Source organism: Corvus cornix, chromosome 20, assembly GCF_000738735.6.
Source record: "Corvus cornix cornix isolate S_Up_H32 chromosome 20, ASM73873v5, whole genome shotgun sequence".
Lineage (NCBI taxonomy): Eukaryota > Metazoa > Chordata > Aves > Passeriformes > Corvidae > Corvus > Corvus cornix.
The window spans coordinates 3,340,958-3,360,829 of NC_046349.1; the positions used below are offsets into that span (position 1 = coordinate 3,340,958).

A 19,872-nucleotide genomic window follows, 5' to 3' on the forward strand; every position below is an offset into this window, starting at 1 on the left:
GTTTGCTTGCAGGGCTGTGAGGAGTAATTATTTTTCAGGGATAGATAATCCTACTGAGAAAATGCTTGTTAATAATTTGGCACTGATGCTGATCATGCTGAGTTCAGGGGGGAGGGTCATTTGTCTGGGTCATTTAAAGCGGGATCAGAACCCCAGAGAACTGCTCAAGTGTATTTTAATTTGAGTTCCTTCTACTCAAGGTGTTTACAGCCTGTTTCAACCTCAAAGTGTTGGAATTGTAGGATAAGCCTTGCCTATGGAAAAATCTTTGTTCCCTTTTGAAGTCCTGCCAGTGCTGAAGCTGCATTCAGTTTCTAAAACATGACACAAGTTTCTACCTTACCTCTTGGCCATCTGAAATGCTCTGCTGTAACATCCAATCAAGCCTCAGTGTTTTATATTGTTCCAAGACATTTAATTTAGAATTTTAGTTTTTATTCCTATTTATGCCAGGAACATCTCCCAGTATTCTTTGTCTGCTAACGAGCAAAGTGTGTAATCCCCACAAATATTTTACACCTGTTTAAATTACAGCAATTTTGATAAATAGAATTAGTGAATTGAAAGTGTGTCAGAGAGCTGCTCTTTTACTGAAGTACAGGCAGATCTTGCCACTGCTTCCAGTGGAAGAATTAAGATGAGTCTGCACACATGAAATTACTGCCAGTTGGAGTATGGATCTGGATGTGTATCAAACACAGAATCGTGGAAGAGACCCCAAAGACCTCGTTCCAATCCTCTGCCATGGGCAGGGACACCTTCCACTAGCCCAGGTTGCTCCAAGCCCCGTCCAACCTGGCCTTGGGCACTCCCAGGGATCCAGGGGCAGCCACAGCTTCTCTGGGCACCCTGTGCCAGGGCCTCCCCACCCTCACAGGGAGGAATTTCTTCCTGAAATCCCATCTAACCCTGCTTTCTGACAGTTTAAAACTATTCCCCCTTGTCCTGGCACTCCAGGCCATTTTCACATGTCTCTCTCCAGCTCTCTTGGAGCCCTTTTAGGTTCTGGAAGGGGCTCTCACGTCTGCCCAGGACCTTCTCTTCTCCAGGCTGAGTAGCCTCAAATCTCTCAGCCTTTCAAATAAATGTAAACTTTGAGGATAAAAATGGCATTCAACTTTCCAAAATGAAAAGGACTCTACTAAGAATAATTTCAAACTGTAGTGTAGAGACTTGAAATTGGGGTGAAGGGAGAAGCTCAGAATAAGAATAGGAGATTCTAGGTTTATTTAAATCTCCTAGTTGCAGGAAATGAGAACTGGTGAGTCAGGGAGAATAGCAGTAATTAGCTGCTTCACTTAGAGAAAAATGCACGCTTCAGAGGGTCCAAATGATTACTTTGCACTAGTTTTAATTCTAGAAATTACTGTGTCTTTTTATGGATCTTTCTCATGGATGTCAGACCGAGGAAGTGTTGGGCAAACGACCAGTTATCGTTTTGGTGAGGAACAACAAGTCTTTGATCATCTGAGGAAATTTTGAAGTGAAGTGGCTGTTTTGCCAGTGTGTTTCTTTCATAGCTGTTTAATTGACCAGTAAATAGAAAAGCAGTGGGATATTTTTTCTTTGAAGAAAAGAAAATGGGGATGATTCCAGGAAGCTTGCAGGAAAAAGGATTGAAACAATAACAAATAGATGAATCCACTCAGGATGAGTCCAGCATGGCAGACTCATCACCAGAACCTTTGCAGAGGAAAATTATGGCTTTCTATTGTGCAGAAATTACTGTGCCAGTGTAATAACGGATTTAGACTGGATTTACCAGGTATTTCAGAGCTTTTGAAATACCTTTGCAGAGTTTATTATATAAAGTAATCCTCAGGTGGAAACAAAATTCCCTGTGGGTTTTGAAGACTAGTGGAGAGAGCAAATAGTCAAATGTGGCAGAGGATTAACAACTGATGGCCCAAATGTCCTTTCAAATAATGCATTAAATTCCATTCTGTGAGAGAATATGGACAATTGCATAAGTAGAGTGGCACTGAGAGAAAAATTTGTGGGGAGCTGTGAGGAACTCAAGACAAGCTTACAGCTCATCAGCTTGGGGTAGGCTGGGGGCAGTTTCTCATGTAGAACATCTGATTTGTGGTGAACTCTTATGAACTCTGCAAACTCGGTGTATTCCTGGCCATATAAACCAATCATTTTGCTGTGGCAGGAACCATGGGAAAAAGGTGGATTTAGATGGATCAAGGAAGTCAGCAGTTACAATATTTGAAGTTCCCATCCAAGCAGTGGTGTCAGGTCCATCTGCCACTGCCTGCAGAGCTCAGAATGGCTCTGGTAGTATCCTGCCTTGTTGGTTTTCAGCAGGAAGATCTGGACCAGAAAATGTGATTCAGTAAATACCATTAATTTCTAATAAAACTTAAACAACATGCACATAACAATCTTTATTTCTAAATGAACTGCAGTCCACAGGAAATAAATTTCTCTGTACTTTTGGGCAATTTAGTAAAAAATATTTACACAGGTATCCAGCTCAAAAAGCACATGGGAGTAACAGCCTTTGTAGATACTGGTAATCCTCTTTCTGCCTAATATCAAAAAGACCAAGAAGTGAAACATGATAAAATATTGCAAAATATGTGTCCTTTGATGGTACTTGAGCCTATTTGATTAAAACAGGGGCACATATAGAGTGGCTCAAAGGCAGCATGTTTCAAGCCACTAAAAAAGCTGCTTTGTTGCTGAACACAACTGTCAAGTTATTTCAGCAAAAATACTTGCCAAGTTTTGGTCAGAATCAGATGTTTCCTTGAACAATGATTAGGCTTTGGTGTAATGATGGATATAGTTTAATGATCTTGGATTATAACTGCATGGTTTTGGATTTCTTTAAGCACAGATACTGTGTTGTAGTGTGAATCAGTCACCAAATTAATAATTTGATGGAGAAATAGCTGCTATTTGGCTTAAATTAATCTTTTATCACAGAGACTGGGGCACCTTCTCTGAACACCAGGACCAGCCACCGTTGGCAACTGAGCTGCTTCAAGGTGGCATTTCCTTTTCTCTTTTGAAATCTAAGTCAGAAACTTTCAGCTGGAAAATATCTCCCTGAATTGTACAATACCCTGGAAAAGAGGGTGCTGGTAGTAGCCCCGCTGTTAAGGTTGCTGCAGTTGTAACAGGAGTTAAGACAGACAAACAAACATTGGGTTTAGAAGAAAAATCTGCTGTAATTTAGTTCCCATGAGAATGAGCAAATGACAGTGATCACAGCTGGGAAAGCCGTGGGTTGGAATGACTGAGGCTCCTTCCCCCTGTGCCAACACGCCTCCACTGGGGTCTGCACCAGCCTCTGCTTCAGCACTTTGGAGCTGCTCCTTTTGAGAAATTGTTGTGCTGCCATACTCTGTGGTGGCTTGTGAGATGGCCTTAATTATTTTGGAATCCACTCTGCCAAATTCCATCCTTGGCTATGCCGCAGCACTCCCAGAATAGCAGCAGTGACTTCAGCAGCACCCAGTGCTCAGAAACTGGGCTCAGAAAGTTGAAAATTTGGTGCAAAAATATCTCAGCCTCTGACCTTTAACATATTCTGAGTTTTGAACTGTAGTGTTGATTTCTGAGATGTACACAGAAGTGACCATATGGTCAGAGCAGAGTTATGCAAAAACAAACTGTTGAAGACACAGTTCCTCTTCAGACATCATTTGCTCTGGTTGCCTTTTGGCGTTACATTTAATGTGTCACAAATAGAAAAGGTAATAATCCCTCTGCAGTTTCCTAGAAAATGTTACATATACAAAACATATGGAAATTTTACCCGAGTTGCAGAGACCATAAATGTTGGCTGGCAGTGGAGCTGCACGCCTGCTAATGAGACATTTAATTCTGGCTGACATGTAAACTGCTCCTAATACTCTAGAATTACGTAATAAAATATATTTAGCTATTTGTCTTTAATGATTAAGCAAACAAAGAGCCCAATGTATTGAAAATAAATATGTGCCTGAACCGTGGAGCTCAGTGTTTCCCAGGAAAGCGATGTTTGCACCAAAATACTTCTGGCAGCTGCCTGGCTGATGCCAAAGGCAGTTCTAGAGTGGCTTCCATAAAGCCCTCATTGGTTCAACCTTTAGGGTCTAACTGGCCCAGCAATTTAGATTTGATGTCAGTTTTAATTAACCACAACAGCAAGAAGATAAGCACAGTTTATTAACTTACCACGAGCAGGAAGCTCTGGGTAGAGCTGTCTCAGCTGATGGTCTTGTGAGGCTTTGGAGACACAGAGGCTTTTTTTAGACACAGTAGACTGGAGCCTAGGAACCTTGAACAACACCACAGTAACCATCTGACAGCATTCAACCTCAGTGGCTTTAGAGCAGCCAAATTAAACCAAATTAAATGATGAATTATTATTATAATTGTAATTCCTTCTTGTGAACCTGGAGCCATTTGTCCACGCACCTCTCACAAATGAGGCTGCATCCAACAGCTGCTGCATCTCTGGGAAAGGAGAAGGAGGCAGAATGGAGTTTGTACTCTGTGCTTTATCTTCTAAAATGTTGTTAGAGAAGAGGATTAGGCAAAAATGAGAAGATGCGTTCAGAGAAAAACCAGAGTTGGAAAATAGGATCAACACAAAATAGAAGTTGAGAACTAAGGCTGCCCTGGCAAAGGACTGTTGTTAAATTTGTAATGGTTTAATTGATCAGCCATTACATCTGGGTAATGCAGAGCAGGCTATGAGGATGATCAGGTGTTATTAGAAGTTGTTTTCTGTGTCTCTTCACCATTATATATCTCAAGACATTCATGGGATAGAGAGCACTGGAGACCTGGTTTTTTAATTCGGATTTTGTGCATGTTGTGTACATTTAGCATATCAAATCCTCTTCCTGGAGAGAGGTTTTACATTGGGAAACAACAGACTTTTTTGGCTCAGTCTTGCTGCCCCCTCCAAGGAGAGCTGATTTTGCAGTGGCTGAGATGAAGTGATTTAATTATTCAGTTGCTTGTAGTCACCAACCAAAAACATATTTTCTTTGCATCTGTATCTACCTAGATGGAGAGATGTTTATTTTTAGCCACAGGATTTTAACAGGATACAGAATTTAATTTTTAAAATAAGCACCATATTTGAACACAAAGCTGAGGCATACAGAATAAGTAGCAATTACTTGTTCAAAAAGTACTGACCATTACCTCTGAACTCCTTTCTTGTTGGTATTGAGAGAGAGAGAGGTGAATTTGGCAGCAGATTATGCCACAGGTTAAATCAGGTGAGGAGGAAATTGTGTTCTGCTGAATCCTGAGCCCTCTTGAGCAATATCTGCGTGAGCGCCTTTGAGCAGAGGTTGTGACTCACATCCCCACAACTCCTTTCTGTGGTCCTTCACTTTCAGGGTTCCGCTGCAATAAAGCTCTTGGGTGCTAAGAACAGGAATTTTGATGTCATTAAATGAAGATATTATGTTGAATTATGGCCATTCCCCCTATTTTTTTTTTTATTTGCCCATTTAATTACATAAACATTATTAACTGTTTAAATCAGTTGCCTACATTTTACCAAAGTGGTAAGTTAGTGATTGGTAGGATAAGTAGTTGTTAGGCTATTGGAATTAAAAAGCAAATAGACCTATTCAGTTTGCAGGGTTCAGTGTACATTTTCTTCAGTTTGGAAAGATAATCATGTAACAAACTTAAATTTGCAGAGAATTCTTGACTATTGTTTACAGAGAATTGTATGTTTTTTATTATAAATGCCTTTACCTGATGGACTGGTGTAACTCCATTGCTAATAGACCCTTTTTTTTTTTTAATAGCACTGCCAAACAATTTATACCATGTTTATAAATAATAGAATAAGGACACTGTTGAAGGATGCTACTGCGGTGACCTTAGCAACATTGAATGCTGGCAATGAGTCTATTAACAGGATTTTTCACTGCTGAGATTTATAGAATTGTTTCTGATACTACAGCCCACATAGGTTTTTGCTTCTCAGTGAATCCAGGCTCTCAGCCATGGCAATTGGGCTTTTATTAAAGAAAAGTTTATAAAATGTGGGAGGAACAGTCTAGAAATAGCTGTGGACTCTAGAGATAAGCATGAGAAATGTGCACATGGACACCCCATCCCTGGAAGGGTCCAAGGCCAGGTTGGACAGGGCTTGGAGCAACCTGGGATAGTGGAAGGTGTCCCTGCCCTCGGCAGGGATGTGGAATTAAATGTCTTTTAAGGTTGCTTCAAACCCAAATCATTCTGGGTTTCTCTGGTACACAGAACAGCTGCCGCATGGCTGTAACTGTAGAGCAAAGGTGCTCGCCTGAATTCTCATGGACAATGAGTTGTGTTGTAAATAAAAATTTGAGTTTGTTGCTGAAGAGGAAAATGTGAGTGGAGTGCTGATGCTGTTCCAGCAGCAGTTCTCCATGGTGATTTTTAAGGAGGAAAGGACTGTGCTCTGGAGATGCAGGTGGAGAGCGATGCTGGATCACCTTGCACCACTGAAGTGAGAAATTTTCTCATGAATCTTTGTGATAAACTGTGCAGTTCTTGATATAGACTAGAAATGTTAGATGTCAGTGCCTTCAGGAGCAAACTGACTCAACGAAGGTCTTTAAAACAAACCTCTTGAAGTGTAGTGAAGTATCATTGCTGGGTTTGTATCCACAGAGATGAGAATTCATTATTTTGTGCTGATTTTCCACACTGGATCAACAGGTTCTTATATTGAGTACAGACTACTGGAGAACACTCTGGCCTGTAGCTGATGCCAGAAACAGACAATAGAGAAAGGGCTAATTTTTTTCCTGCCTTTTCATTTCTGTGGTGTTACAGTCAGTTTTCTTGCAGTTCTAGATCATGCCTAGGTGAAAAACTGAGGCAATAAGTCCGTCCTGTGCTTAAAAATGTCGTGTTGTCTCTACAGTGTTGGCCACTCTTGTTCTCCCAAGTGCTGCTTTTCATTGCTATTTTTAAGAGTTGTCTTCATGTTTCAGTTGAATTTTCTTCAGTGCAGTGAAGAATAAAAACATCTGTCACTGAGGAAATGATGAAGTCAGAACCTGAGTCCTGAGTGTTATCTTTATATTGCAAATCTCTCAGTCTCTGTCGTTGGCTGTCCTTGTCAAGGCCACAGATGATGTGGCCAGAGTTGCACGTAATGTTACAGTGCAAGAAGAGTGCTTTTAACAGCATTCAGGGCAGGAGCTATTTTTATTATTGATTTAAATATTCTTGCAAGGTTAAAAGAGGATCCCATTAACAAATGGAGTCCTTCCCAGGACCCTGCTTCACAGCCTCTTGCAGAAATGCCATTATCCCCCTTAAAGCTCTCTGCTAATTAGGAACTTGTTGGCTTATTTGTCACTTGATCACTTCCCATATGGATTTTGTAGTTGAAGAGGGTTTGGTGACTCTGATCCACCAGCAAACCATTAAAATGGGATTTTTTTTCTTTTTTCTTTGTAATCCATGATGTATTTTTGTCTTGTTTGTTCTGTCAGGGGTAGTTTAATCTTTCCCATCCAGGTTGGTGAAGCTTCTGCAGTAGATGTTCCTTTCTTCAGCATTAACTACAGGGGTGGATAAAGAGAAGCTGCCTCTTGGCTGGAGACAATTCCTGGGTTATGAGAGCTTTCAGTGTCTGTGGGTCACTGTGATTCAGGCTTTGGAAAACATTTGTAAAAGGAGTGTAGTTTGATAACAAAGCACTTGTGTTTTATGGGTAGCAGTGTCTGGATATGCACTGGAAATGCAGCAGTCACTCGTGGCTCAGTCAGTGGAATCAGTGGGAAAGGCTGCAGCTGGCAGTCATGGACCTGTGGGAAACCTGGTTTTCCTAATTCTGAGTATGGTCCCATAATTATTTGATTTTATTTATAAAGCAAAAGGGTTGCAAGCTTCTCCTCTGCCAAGGCCTTCTGGAAGTGGGCAAACCAGACTCAGTTTTGTCACACACTTCATCTCTAAGGGAGGACTGGGGAAGTGTTTATGTCACAACCTACCCTTTAAATAATTACAGCAAATATTTGAAGTAATATGAGATCAGTCTTGTTCTGAAAAGATTTTTATTACAAAAATCCTCCAACAAAATAATTCTTTTTCATAACATTCATTTCCAGAAGAAAAGCTTTTTACAGATAGTAGACTGTCTCTTTAAAAAATTCTTCCCTATTATCGAACAATTTCCCAAGTGAATGAATTGTCCTCATGAATGATACTGAACTTGCCATTTATATTCGTATTTATCAGTGAATCAAACACTTAATTTCACTGGTAGATTAATTCAGTATGACTCACATTTGAGAAATAAACCCCATGGGTCTGATTTTGCCCTAATACTTGGAAAAAATATGTGGTTATGAGATACAGAAATTCTGTACAAATGCTGCTGTCTGTAGTACATCAGCGAGGGAAAGAGATTTCTGAGCCTTGTTCCATTGTTATACACAAACAGGGATGTAAAAATGTGGGAAGTGTGGAGCAGGTAGGTAATCATAAATTTCATAAAAGAGGAACTACAAATTATGTGACAGAAGCTTAAAGTGAGTGGAAATATTTATTTTCCCCAGCACAATGTATAATTAAACTCTAGAGCTTGTTGAGTCTTATTCCTGACTCAACAAAAATGATGGGAGAAAGATCACTCTGCGGCTAATTAATGAGAGGGATAGATGCAGCTTTTGACTTAAAAAAAATCTTTATATTGCTGATTGTCAGAAGATGGAAATGGTAAATTCTGCTTCACAGCAACCTGATTCTCATGTTCTGCTTAAAATGGCTGCTTTGCCACTGCTGGAAACCAAGCGTTGAGGTAGATGGGCCTTTTGTTCTATTGTCCATAAACATATTTTGTCATACTTAACATAGAGAGTGTTCAAAGACTGTTCTATGGCCTTCAGGTTGACTTGAAGGTATTTCAGAGAGACCCTTTGCTTTGATCTGTCCCTCTGCAGCCATCCCTGTGATAAAGGGCTTCCAGGTCAGTGTACGAGGTAGTGAAGTGACCCTAGTGCTATCCACTGGGAACGGAACACTGGGGAAGGGTCAGAGCACTCCTGCAAAGCAAAGTCACGCCTCACAAATCTCTTCCTACAAGGAGGTTATCAGGAATACCGAGTTAGTTTTTACCACAGCAGGTGCCTGGAGGATGAGAGACAAAGGATCTAACTGGAAATGAGAGGTTTTGGGCTGAATAAAAGGGAAAAAAATATGAGGGCAGTCAAGCAGTGGAAGAGGTTTTCCAGAGGGGATGGGCAATCCTCCTGGGAGGTGTGGAAGACTCAGTGATAAGCTCAGGCTTGATCCTGCTTTGAGCAGGGGCTTGGCCTGAGGCCCCTTCAGCCCAGATTATCCCATGTTGCTTTGTTCTGCCTTAACAAGGACAGGTGTCACACTCACCTTCTTGGAGATGAGTTGTTTTTTGGCAATAAACAAAACTGCGTCTAAAAACACGCTGGTGCACCTGCTGGAAACCCGCTTCTTTATGTCGGGAAGAGTTCGCTCTTTAAAACAACACTGTATTACCTGAGTTTGGTTTTCAAGGTTTCAGAAGCCTCATTTTGCAGCTGAGCATTTTGACAGCTTTCTTTTCAAGTCTTTAATGGTTGCTGTAATTTGGCTTTTGAAGCAGCGCAGCTCTTCAAAGTCAGCAGTGAGACAGCACCAGCCAAGGTCTGCCGGGTGCTGCCGGCGGGTTCTCGGTGCCTCGTTCCTTCAGCTGTCATTTGTCAGAACACACTCATGTAATCTTAATGAACAATGTGCAAAGCCATTAAAAACTCAGTTACGGCCTTCTCTTTACTGCAGACGTGAGAGAAGGCAAACATAAAGTGCTGATGTGTAAACACAATAGCCACCATCTGCTGCAGAGCGCAGTTTCGGCTCCAGAAAGAGGAGCTATGTTGCAGATGCATCAATAATAGGACGCTTATCAAGGCATCATTATGCACCAAGCAGGGGAAAAATTGAAATTTATGGCCAACTAGAGAGCACTTCAAGGTTTAATTCCCCAATTTTCAGTGGTATGTTCAATAACTAGGAGAGAGTGGCGTTTTATGTTCCTGCCATTGGAAAGGATTTCTGAAAATGAATTTATTTACTGTCTCCCCATCCTCCTTGCTTCTGACTGATCTGAGCACAACACATCCATTTTTACATATTCGGGATAAAAACAGCGAGATATTAATTAATTCAACCTGTTGATCCAAGAACACCATGTTTAATTGACCTTATACTCAATTTTCTTTAATGAGCTTATACTTCTCTGTTGAATAAACATAAAAAAGAACTTTTACCCAGAATAGATAATTTCCCCCCTTCCCCCCAAAATTCTTTTTTTCCAGTTTATTGTAGACTTGGAATTTTGAACTTTCTGGAAGGAAGTAAACAAAACAATGAAACTCAATGATATTTTTGTTTCTTTTTTCCCCAGTTGGATATGCAACAATCTAAATAAGAGTTTCTCCAAGATACCTTTTGTTTTATTCATATTCTTGCCTGTAGACATTCAGGTGGCTTTCAGTCATCTGTTGATCAATAATTTCCATTTGTGACATGTTAATTCATTCCTTAGTCCTTTGTATGAGTGGAAAACGTGACAGGTAATTTGTTGGTGGCAGACCAGATTGTATCTCTTTTATTTGCACATATAGGCCTATAAATTGAGAATAAGTCCCATCAGCTTCAGCTCTGTGCTCAGCCTAAAGAATCTGTGAGACCCTGAATCACAGTATGTCAATTCTTATTAAGGATAATGAGGGAAACCACATTTGTCTTTAAAAGGCTGGCTTGTTTTTCATTTATTTTCTCCTGGTGGGAGCTGTTTTCATGATCTCTCACCTACCCCTCAGTGATGAACCTTGCCCACACAAGTTCCATGGACGTGGACATTTGTAACAGGACAGTGCATCTCATCTGTTGATCTTGGAGCATGCAGAGCAACCTCGTGGAAGTTCTGGAGGACAGGATACACGTTCAAGTTCACACTGTGAGAATAAAAATAAAACTCTGTGTATTTGGGGCCAATTTATAGGATACAGGGTATCATTTATTCACAGCTGAATTTTATAGAATGAATATTTTATGAATTTTGTTCGTGTGCCTGACGTCAATGATTGTCTTGATGGGACTACAAGTTTTCAGCCCCTAGGATGGCCAGGCTCGAGGTGTCTCTCTGGGATCCTGTGGGGTGGGCTGTGCCTGGGGTATCCCAGGGAAGGGTTTGTGGGGGAAGCTGCCACTCCAAAGCTCTGTGGAAACAAAGGCCTGTGGTAGAGCTCCTAGAGAACAAATTCCTTTAAACAAGGTGTGAGTTCTTTTCTCTGGCAGAGATGCATCTGTAAGTGGAAATTTTTCATCTTTTCCACTGTGATAAAATAATTCCTCTCATCAGGACTTTTCTTGAGAAAGTTGTGTTTCTTGTAGTATTTCCTCCTGTACCTCTAGACACATTGTGTAAAAAATCATATGCTACAAATAGGAAGCTGTGAATAATTTATCCATGGCGATTGTTTGGAAGGCTATTTCTTTAGCAATTAAGACTAATTATTTTGCTAAGTGCTTTTTGGTGGATGGGTATTCTTCTTGTTGGTGTTGTCAGTTGCTGGATTCAGGCTCCCCACCCTCCCCAGAATTGTCAGCAGTTGCACAAATGCTGTTGTCACCACAAATAGCTTGTGATTCATTTTTTTGTGGGTGGCAAAAAATAAAATTGTAATTATTGCTTGGAACTTTTTATAAAAGCTGATGTTTTTTCTCCCAGAGGAAAGCTCATTATTTTTATATATGGATCTGTAAAAGTGAAATACTCCCTAACTTCTGGTGTCACTGAAACTCTTACCTCCCCCAGCGCAGTTCCAGGGCGGTACTGTGTTAGACAAAGCACAGCTTCAGAGTAGTCCTTTAGGGCAGGATAATCTACATATTACCCAAATTGAAAAGAGAGAAGTTGAGAGGCATGCCCAGAAGTGGAATGCTGAGCCAGGTGCAGTGCAGTCGATTATGGTGTAAAAATCCCTGTTCCTGGGTTCCTCCCCAGTGTAGGAGGCGCTTGGTCAAGAACCTTGTGAAGGAACAGGAGCTCTGCTGCTCTTGGAGGGATTCACTGGGCTGCACCAGCCTCCTCCATGGGAGAATTCGCAAATGGAGAACTCGTCTTCATTGTGCTCAGGTGGCTCTGAAATGCTTCAGGCAGAGCATTTCACAGCAGCTGCTGAGCTCCTCCAGACCATGCTGCCCTTGCTCAGCAGTTTTACAGTGCCTTCCCTCCCAAATTCTCTGCAGAAGAGTGGCTCTTGCAACTGTGTAATGCCAGAGATCCTAGAATCCCAGAATGGTTTGGATTGGAAGGGACCTTAAAGCCCATCCAGTGCCACCTCCTGCCATGGGCAGGGACACCTTCAACTATCCCAGGTTGCTCCAAGCCCCCTCCAACCTGGCCTTGGGCACTGCCAGGGATCCAGGGGAAGCCACAGCTGCTCTGGGCACCCTGTGCCAGGGCCTCCCCACCCTCACAGGGAACAATTCCTTCCCAATATCCTATCTAAATCTACACTCCTTCAGCTTAAAGCCATTTCCTGTCATCCTGTCACTCCAGGCCCTTGTCTGAAGGCCCTCTCCAGTTCTTCTGGAGCCACTTTAGGCCCTGGAAGGGGCTCTAAGATCTCCCCAGAGCCGTCTCTTCTCCAGGTGAATGCCCCCAGCTCTCCCAGCCTGGCTGCAGGGCAGAGGGGCTCCAGCCCTCATGGAACTGGGTGTCATCATCAGCCTTCCCACACCTGGCTGTGTCAGGTTTCCAGCCTGCTGCCTCAGCTGACAGGCTGCGCTGCCTCCCCAAGCCTGCTGGCAACTGTGCCTTCTGATAATAAATTTTCTCAGGTCGTAGAGACAGAACCCAAATTTCAGTTTCTCAAAAGTTTAGTTTATATGAGTAGATTTTTAAGAGTAGTGTGTATATGTTACATGTTGAAGAATGGGATTGCATGGTTGACTGTGAACAGAGTTACATCAGCAATGGACATTTTTCAGGATCCTGATTTTTAGAGAGAAACTGGAAAGTTTGGATTCAGCACTAACGTTTCTCCAAGTCCTTGCTGAATCTGGAATTCCTTGATTTGGGACCATTTTGGTTTTTGTTTTTCCTTCATTTCCACTGAAAGGTAGCATTGCCAGAGGCCGTCTTGCCTATAAATTTTCTTGGAGTCTCTTCCTCTTCCCCAGCTGTGCTTGCATTGCACTTGAATTTTCCAAGGTCTTTAGAGTATGTAACCTTTTTTTTTGAAAGATTGACTTCCTCCTGTCAATCTTTTACAAAATGCATATCTATCATATAAACACAGAGAAAAAAATCCACAGTTTTGTGAGAGAAAGTTGTTTGTAGCTGCTATAAATTTATAATATGTGACTGTTCACTGCACGGAATTGATCCAAATGTTTGCCTGGTTCATCTGAATCACCTGCTATGGTGAGGAAGAGGGAAAGTCAATAGGTCAGAAGTGAGGCAGGGCTTTTCAAACTCAGTCTTCTGTGAACTGCAAGAGGCCAGCAGACAAATACATTTGTAGCATGGCTTGGCAGCAGCATCAGAGCCAGGAGTGTCAAGAGGGCTGTGTTTGATTAAAAATTGTCATGCCTGGCTGCTGACACAAAGATTCCCCCTGCCCCAGTCCCGGTGTTTTCTTTAGCTCTTTCTGAGTGTCTGCACCCACATAAAGGAGATCCTTTCAGCAGAATTGAATCGAGTAACTCTCATCATGTTCTCCCTTACTGCTGGCATTTGTCACCTTGATGGATCTGTGAGGAGATGAGTGGAGACACAATGTGCTATAAAATAACTGCCTGATGAATCCAAATGTGAGTTCAACATCAAGTGCCACGGTTAATATGATGCAGACTTCCAGGTTAACAAACTCATAAATTGCATCAGTATACATTTCCTTCCTGAAATTCAGCCTACCCTTCCCTCCCACAAGAATTATTGTCCTGTTGCATTATTACGAGTCAAGATGTTGCTGTTCTGTCAACAAGCCTCAGTTGTTTGGGCTCTGAAAATTGGGGTTTTCTTAACGTGACCTTCAAAAGTTTCAAGTGCCAGGGTTCACAGGTATGGATTGGGATGAAGAGTGTTGGGGCCATGTGGGCAAATACCAGCTGAGAGCTTGGTCTGTTGTTTTTGTGTTGAATCATAAAACTGTGATGGAAAGGACCTTTATAGATCATCAAGTCCAGCCATCAACCCAGCCACCAGCTCCATGCTCACCACTAAACCACATCCTCAAGCACCACATACACACATTTCTTGAACACTTCCTGGGATGGTGACTCCACAGTCTGTTCCACTGCTTTACAACACTTCCCATGAAGAAATTTTTCCTAATATCCAATCTAAACCTCCCCTGGTGCAACTTGACGCTGTTTCCACTCATCCTGTCACTTGTTACCTTGTGTTGAATATGCTTTTGGGGGACTGTATGCAGCAGGAGAACCTGGTTGTTGTTTGAAGTGGGAATGTGTTTTTGGTTAGAGCGACTGTGTGATCACAAGGTGATAAAATAATACAAGCAAGACAGTATTTTTATTTTGATTTGCAAGTTATTTAATTAAAGCGGTTCTAGCTGGCCCTGAATCTACTGGTATATATACCCTGTAATTTTAATATCCTTTCTCTCTGTTACCTAACAACTGGCATCAAACAGCTGGTTCCTTCAGAGGAATGTTTTGTTTTGTGGCTTGCGAGGGAACCACTGACTTTTCAAACGGAGCTGTTTATACCAAAAATCCAAGCAAACCCACCCTTTGTTCTCTTCTTTCTTTGCTCTGCAGGCTCCTTCATGATGGTGAACAGCTCTGGGCGAGCATCGGGGCAGAAAGCTCACCTGCTGCTGCCCACGCTGAAGGAAAATGACACTCACTGCATCGACTTCCACTATTACCTGTCCAGCAGGGACCGCTCCAGCCCCGGCTCCCTCAACGTCTACGTGAAGGTCAACGGGGGGCCCCAGGGCAATCCCATCTGGAACGTCTCGGGAGTGGTGACCGAAGGGTGGGTGAAGGCAGAGCTGGCCATCAGCACCTTCTGGCCACATTTTTATCAGGTAGGGGTTTGTAATGTTTTTTCCTGTCTCTCTCCTTTGGATGTCTATTGTTAGTTTTGAAAATGACACCTTCCTCCCTGAGTTTTCCTCTCAGGATAAATTCACCTCTAGTGGTTATATAGGAACTTGACGTATTCCTTCCCTCCTCACCTTTTTTCTGTAGTTGTTGACAGGCCACAGAGTGATGGATGGGAGTCAATTATTGACATGACCCACTCGTTCATGATGAAATTGCCACTTGTATTGGCACTTCCTATGGCACTGTGCAACTGCGAACACAACAGAGTTTCTGGATGTGTAGCTGTACTCAGCATAAATTTGCCTGGATTATTCTTGGACCTTGGTTGGTTCCATAAGAAGGAACATTTATTGGCTTGGCTTTGCATCTTGTGCCTACATGAGGGGTGTAAGGACATAAGGTACTAATAAACTCTTGTACCATGGTGTCAGATGTGTATATTCTTCACCAGATCCTCAGTTCCTCCACTTTCTAGCACAGCTTTATTTATTCTGTTAGAAGACTTTTTTTCTTAAGCAAGGGCAGAGGTGAGGAATGTAATGGCTGCCGTAGTTTTTGATTATATTAGTTCTACACCTACTTGTTGTGCACACTTCATGTGGCAGCTTTGCAGCCATTGTTTTAGTTTCAGTTAGATATTCTGCACACAACAGGCTCACACACTACTTTTTGTGTTGAAGGAATACTTTTGTCTTGTTTTATATTCAAGACACACACCAAAAAAAAACCCTAGGAGGTAATTGCATCCTAAACCTTGCAGGAGATCTGATGTCCATGTGATACTAACAAAAGCCATGAGTGAGATAGGGACCAGGATAGAATGGGCCATGAAAAGGCAGCAAATAGTCTGTGAATAAAAAACAGCAGGTAGGAAAGCTTCTCTTTTTCTTGCTTCTAATAACTGGGTAGGAGGTCTGTAAAATCTGAGCTGAAGGAGAATGCTTTAATGTTCTGCCTCTGAAAGAGTTGTGGATACCAGAAGAATCCACAGAGTGCACCGGGCAGGTGAGAGGGAAGGATAAAGAGATGCAAATGTGTGGAAAGTGGTGTTTTAAGGGCAGTGCACAACTTGTGACTGTTCTGAAGGCGCACTGGAGTGCTCCTACTCCATTCATATTAACGTGATCCTGGGCATCAACCAGAATTTTCTTCATAGCAGGTGCTCCACAGAGATAACAGAAATGATCTTTCACCAGTAAATCAGTGCTTGAAAAACCTGCAAAAGGCAGTCTGATCTCACACTAAGAGGGATCCTGCTCTCTGATATATCAATAGGAGGCTTCCTGAGCCTCACTTAGGTCTTTTACAAGTGCTTTGGCGGGTCAAGTTTGCTTTTCCTGGGCAAAAGAAAATCCTTTAAATCAAACAAGAATTTTCCACTGCAGCACAAAAATGAATGGATTAGAAGGCAGCAGTACCTGCCCAGGAGCAGTCCTTCCTAGAAAATGCAAGGGGCTTCTTACTAACTTTGTGATGAGTGAGAGTGATGTTTCCTTCTTGTCATACTTGTATTTTTGTTCCTTAAGCATGGCTTTTAAAATTTGAGATCTGTCCTAGTATTATGGGGGTCTAGTAGACTGATCTCAGTCTCTGGTTTTATAAATCACCTTGTTGCTGGTCTGTAGTCCTGTGAATTTCTACATTTAAGCAAGGTTTAAAAAAAAATAAAAAGAAAAAAGAGAGCTTGAAGCTTGAAAAAAATGAAGAGAAAAAATTATTGGTATTTGGCAGCCTAAAGTGACACTTCTGGCTAAATAAGTCCAGAGGTGGGAGGATGACAAAACTTGGGTGTGCTGCTGCCTGAGGAGAGACTTGTTTCACACTCAGGAACTAGAATGAGCCATTGGAGTGTTATTTAGTAAAATCCTAGGATGGCTTAGGTTGGAAGGGACCCTGAAAATCATCTCATCCCACCCCCTACCATGGGCAGGGACACCTTCCACTGTCCCAGGCTGCTCCAAGCCCCGTCCAACCTGGCCTTGGACACTGCCAGGGATCCAGGGACAGCCACAGCTTCTCTGGACACCCTGTGCCAGGGCCTCCCCACCCTCACATTTGTCATTTATTTGTCAGCTTTAAATCAAAATTGTCTTCCTGGAGAACTCTTTTTACACAAGAGGCCTGACAGCATGTTCTGTATTTTGAAAAGACCGGGTAAAAACAACATTTTCCCTAAATATTGAAATCTGCATCAGGCAAAACGTCGGTTATAATCCTAATTCACAGAAACCACACCATCCTGGATTGGGATGTGCATCAAAAATTCAGCCAGTCAAAAAAATCTGAAGCTCTCTGCCCTGGTCTGGGGCTTTGTCAAGTACTTTGAACTTTGGAGATGTGGCTAGTGGAAAACTGGTACCCAAACCAGATGTCAGAGGTCGTGTTTTAGGTCTGGCAGTTCTGTGCCAGGGTCATAGGAGTCACCTGGCTGCAAAAGCACTTAGCTGAGATAGAAATGTGGGGAGATTTATCATGTCTACCCTGGAGTTACTTGTACTTGAATTCCCAGCCTGCAAATGTTTCTCAGCGTAGCGAGAAAAAGCTCTAATGGTTCTTGGAGAAAGGTAATGCGTGTAATCTTGAATTACTGCTTGCCATAAGGATGAACTCAGTCCCAGAATGCACCAAGGGCAGCACTGGAGTCTGCCAGGAAGGTGTTTTTTTGATGTATAGCAAGGAATGTTATTGATCCATGCCGGGAGAAAACTGTTGTAGCGCTGCAGATGAGCTGGGCTACGCTGCTAACACAGGCATTGTTGGTAAATCACAGTGCTGCAGAGGGGCTCGTTTATCAGGAGGGAAACATGAAGTGACTTTGTATTTGCAGGTCTCAGGAGCATTTAAGAATGTGGGGTTTTTTTGAGAGTGAAGTTTTGTATTTTGTCAACTGTATTAATTTCTGAGAAGTACTTTAAATGCCAAGCATTGTTAATAGCAAAGCATTGCATGTCTGAACCATTGTGCTGCGTTTCCAACTGAATTTAAAAGGACATGAGTGATACTGAGTGTGAGATTTGCAGAAATGGGCCCCAGAAACATTAATTCCTGCCTTTTCCTCACGCTGGGTCTCAATTCCCTGTTTTCAGGAAAGCCTGGGTGCTTCTGTGCTTCTCACTTTGACAGGGATGAAATGCTTCAAAACACACGAAAAGACAATAATGTGTAAGTTTGAACTGGGAAAGGGCAGGAACATCTGAGTGTGGAGCAGAACAGAATAAAACAGTCAAACAATATTGCTTGAGTTGAAAGGATTCCTCTACTCAGTGGATTCTGCAGCAGTGGACAGGGATTTTTTAGAAGCTGAGTTGGTTGCTACTGGAATAATTGTATTGTGCTGTATTAAAGACCCTGTACGTGTTGGTAATTAACCAAAGGCAATTCTCCATATATTGGTGCTTCCTTCTGCCACCCACTCACAGCTGATGCCAATGCCCTGGAGAACTTTTTGAGTTCTTGACTTGCAGATAATTGAGAATTACTTTGTTGTGGCTTATGACTTTTCACAAATGCAAAACTAAAATAAGATTTTTGTAGCTGTAATGTTGCACTTGAATTCAGGTCTGAGGGGAGCTGCAGTAGAGCCTTGCATGACCTTCCCAGTAAATGTAATTTTTATCATGAATGTTATTTAATTGCTAAAGTAATTATGATTTCCATACTAAAGACTCCTATTTTATATTCTTATTTTATACAGTCCCTAAAAAGCCTATCAAGGACCTTGATAACACAAAACACTTGCTAATGGTTTTTTGGATTATTTTATCTTCCTGGTGTTTCTTGGGCAGCCTAATTGTTGTCTAGTCTCCTCTGGAGGAGAACTTTATTTCTACATATTATGAGCTTTTCTTAGTTTGTCTTCACCTGTTTATTTTTTTTGTTCTACCCGTTTTTATGCCTTTGTTTCCTTATGGATGTCTTTCAGGAGATCTCACATCTATGTTTTGAAATGGGGGAAGTGACCTTAGGAAGTCATGGAAACTCGAGTAGAAACGATGTTCTGGAAGCCCAAATACAAAGAAAAATTAACAACAGCAATTCTGTAGTTCAGAAGGATATTTTGGGTCTATATTTAGCCAGGGCAGCATTTGGACAGTTGAACCTTTTACTGTATTAAGTCTTCTGATGAAGGAGATAAAGGGAAGGCTGAACAGTGACAGGCTGGGAATGCCAGCTTTTATTTAGAACAAAAAGAACTGTTGAAAACTGGCTTTAAATAGTTACCTCTGTGTTCTAGTAGGGAATTTTAGAAGTTAGAAATGACTGGAGTACTTTCTCCTATGGAACAAGTAGCAGCACCAGGACACTGCTCTAATGGCAATAGCTGTGCTGGCTGAACATGTAATTAACTCTGTCCTTGGAAACCTGATTATTTACTCATGCAAAAATGAGCAGTTCAGTACAGTGTGAGCATTGCTTTAGTCAGATGGAGTCAGACTGGGAATTTCCCTTTCAAATGCAGAGGACAGCACCCATTACATCTCCACCCATTCATTTTTTTAACGTATTAAAGGATAGCACTTCACTCCTTTGGGAAGAGAATCACTAATTTGGGAGGTAGCATCACTGATTATTTAACATCAGTCTGCATTTTTATTATTATTATGGCTTGACATCTCTAAACTTCCCGTTCCTTGTGCATGACTCAAGTTGGAAGGGCCCCATAAGGACCATTAAATCCAACTCCCTGCTCCTTCCTCACAGGACTGTTGAAAACTCAACCATGTGACTGAGAGTGTCCTTCAGATGCCCCCTGAACTCTGCCAGGCTTGGTGCTGTGCCTGTTTCCTGGGGGGGCACTGCAGG

The 19,872-nt window shown here is 41.9% G+C and overlaps 1 protein-coding gene across 12 annotated transcripts in view; it reads left to right on the plus strand.

The window, feature by feature from the left end:
• The window catches only part of PTPRT (protein tyrosine phosphatase receptor type T), a 430,013-nt gene that overhangs the window by 143,158 nt on the left and 266,983 nt on the right, over window positions 1-19,872 (plus strand). For all 12 annotated transcript variants that reach the window (XM_039563312.1, XM_039563314.1, XM_039563318.1 and 9 more), the window contains exon 3: window positions 14,779-15,050. In XM_039563312.1, the coding sequence (XP_039419246.1) occupies window positions 14,779-15,050 (272 nt within the window). The remainder of the gene's footprint in view (window positions 1-14,778; window positions 15,051-19,872) is intronic.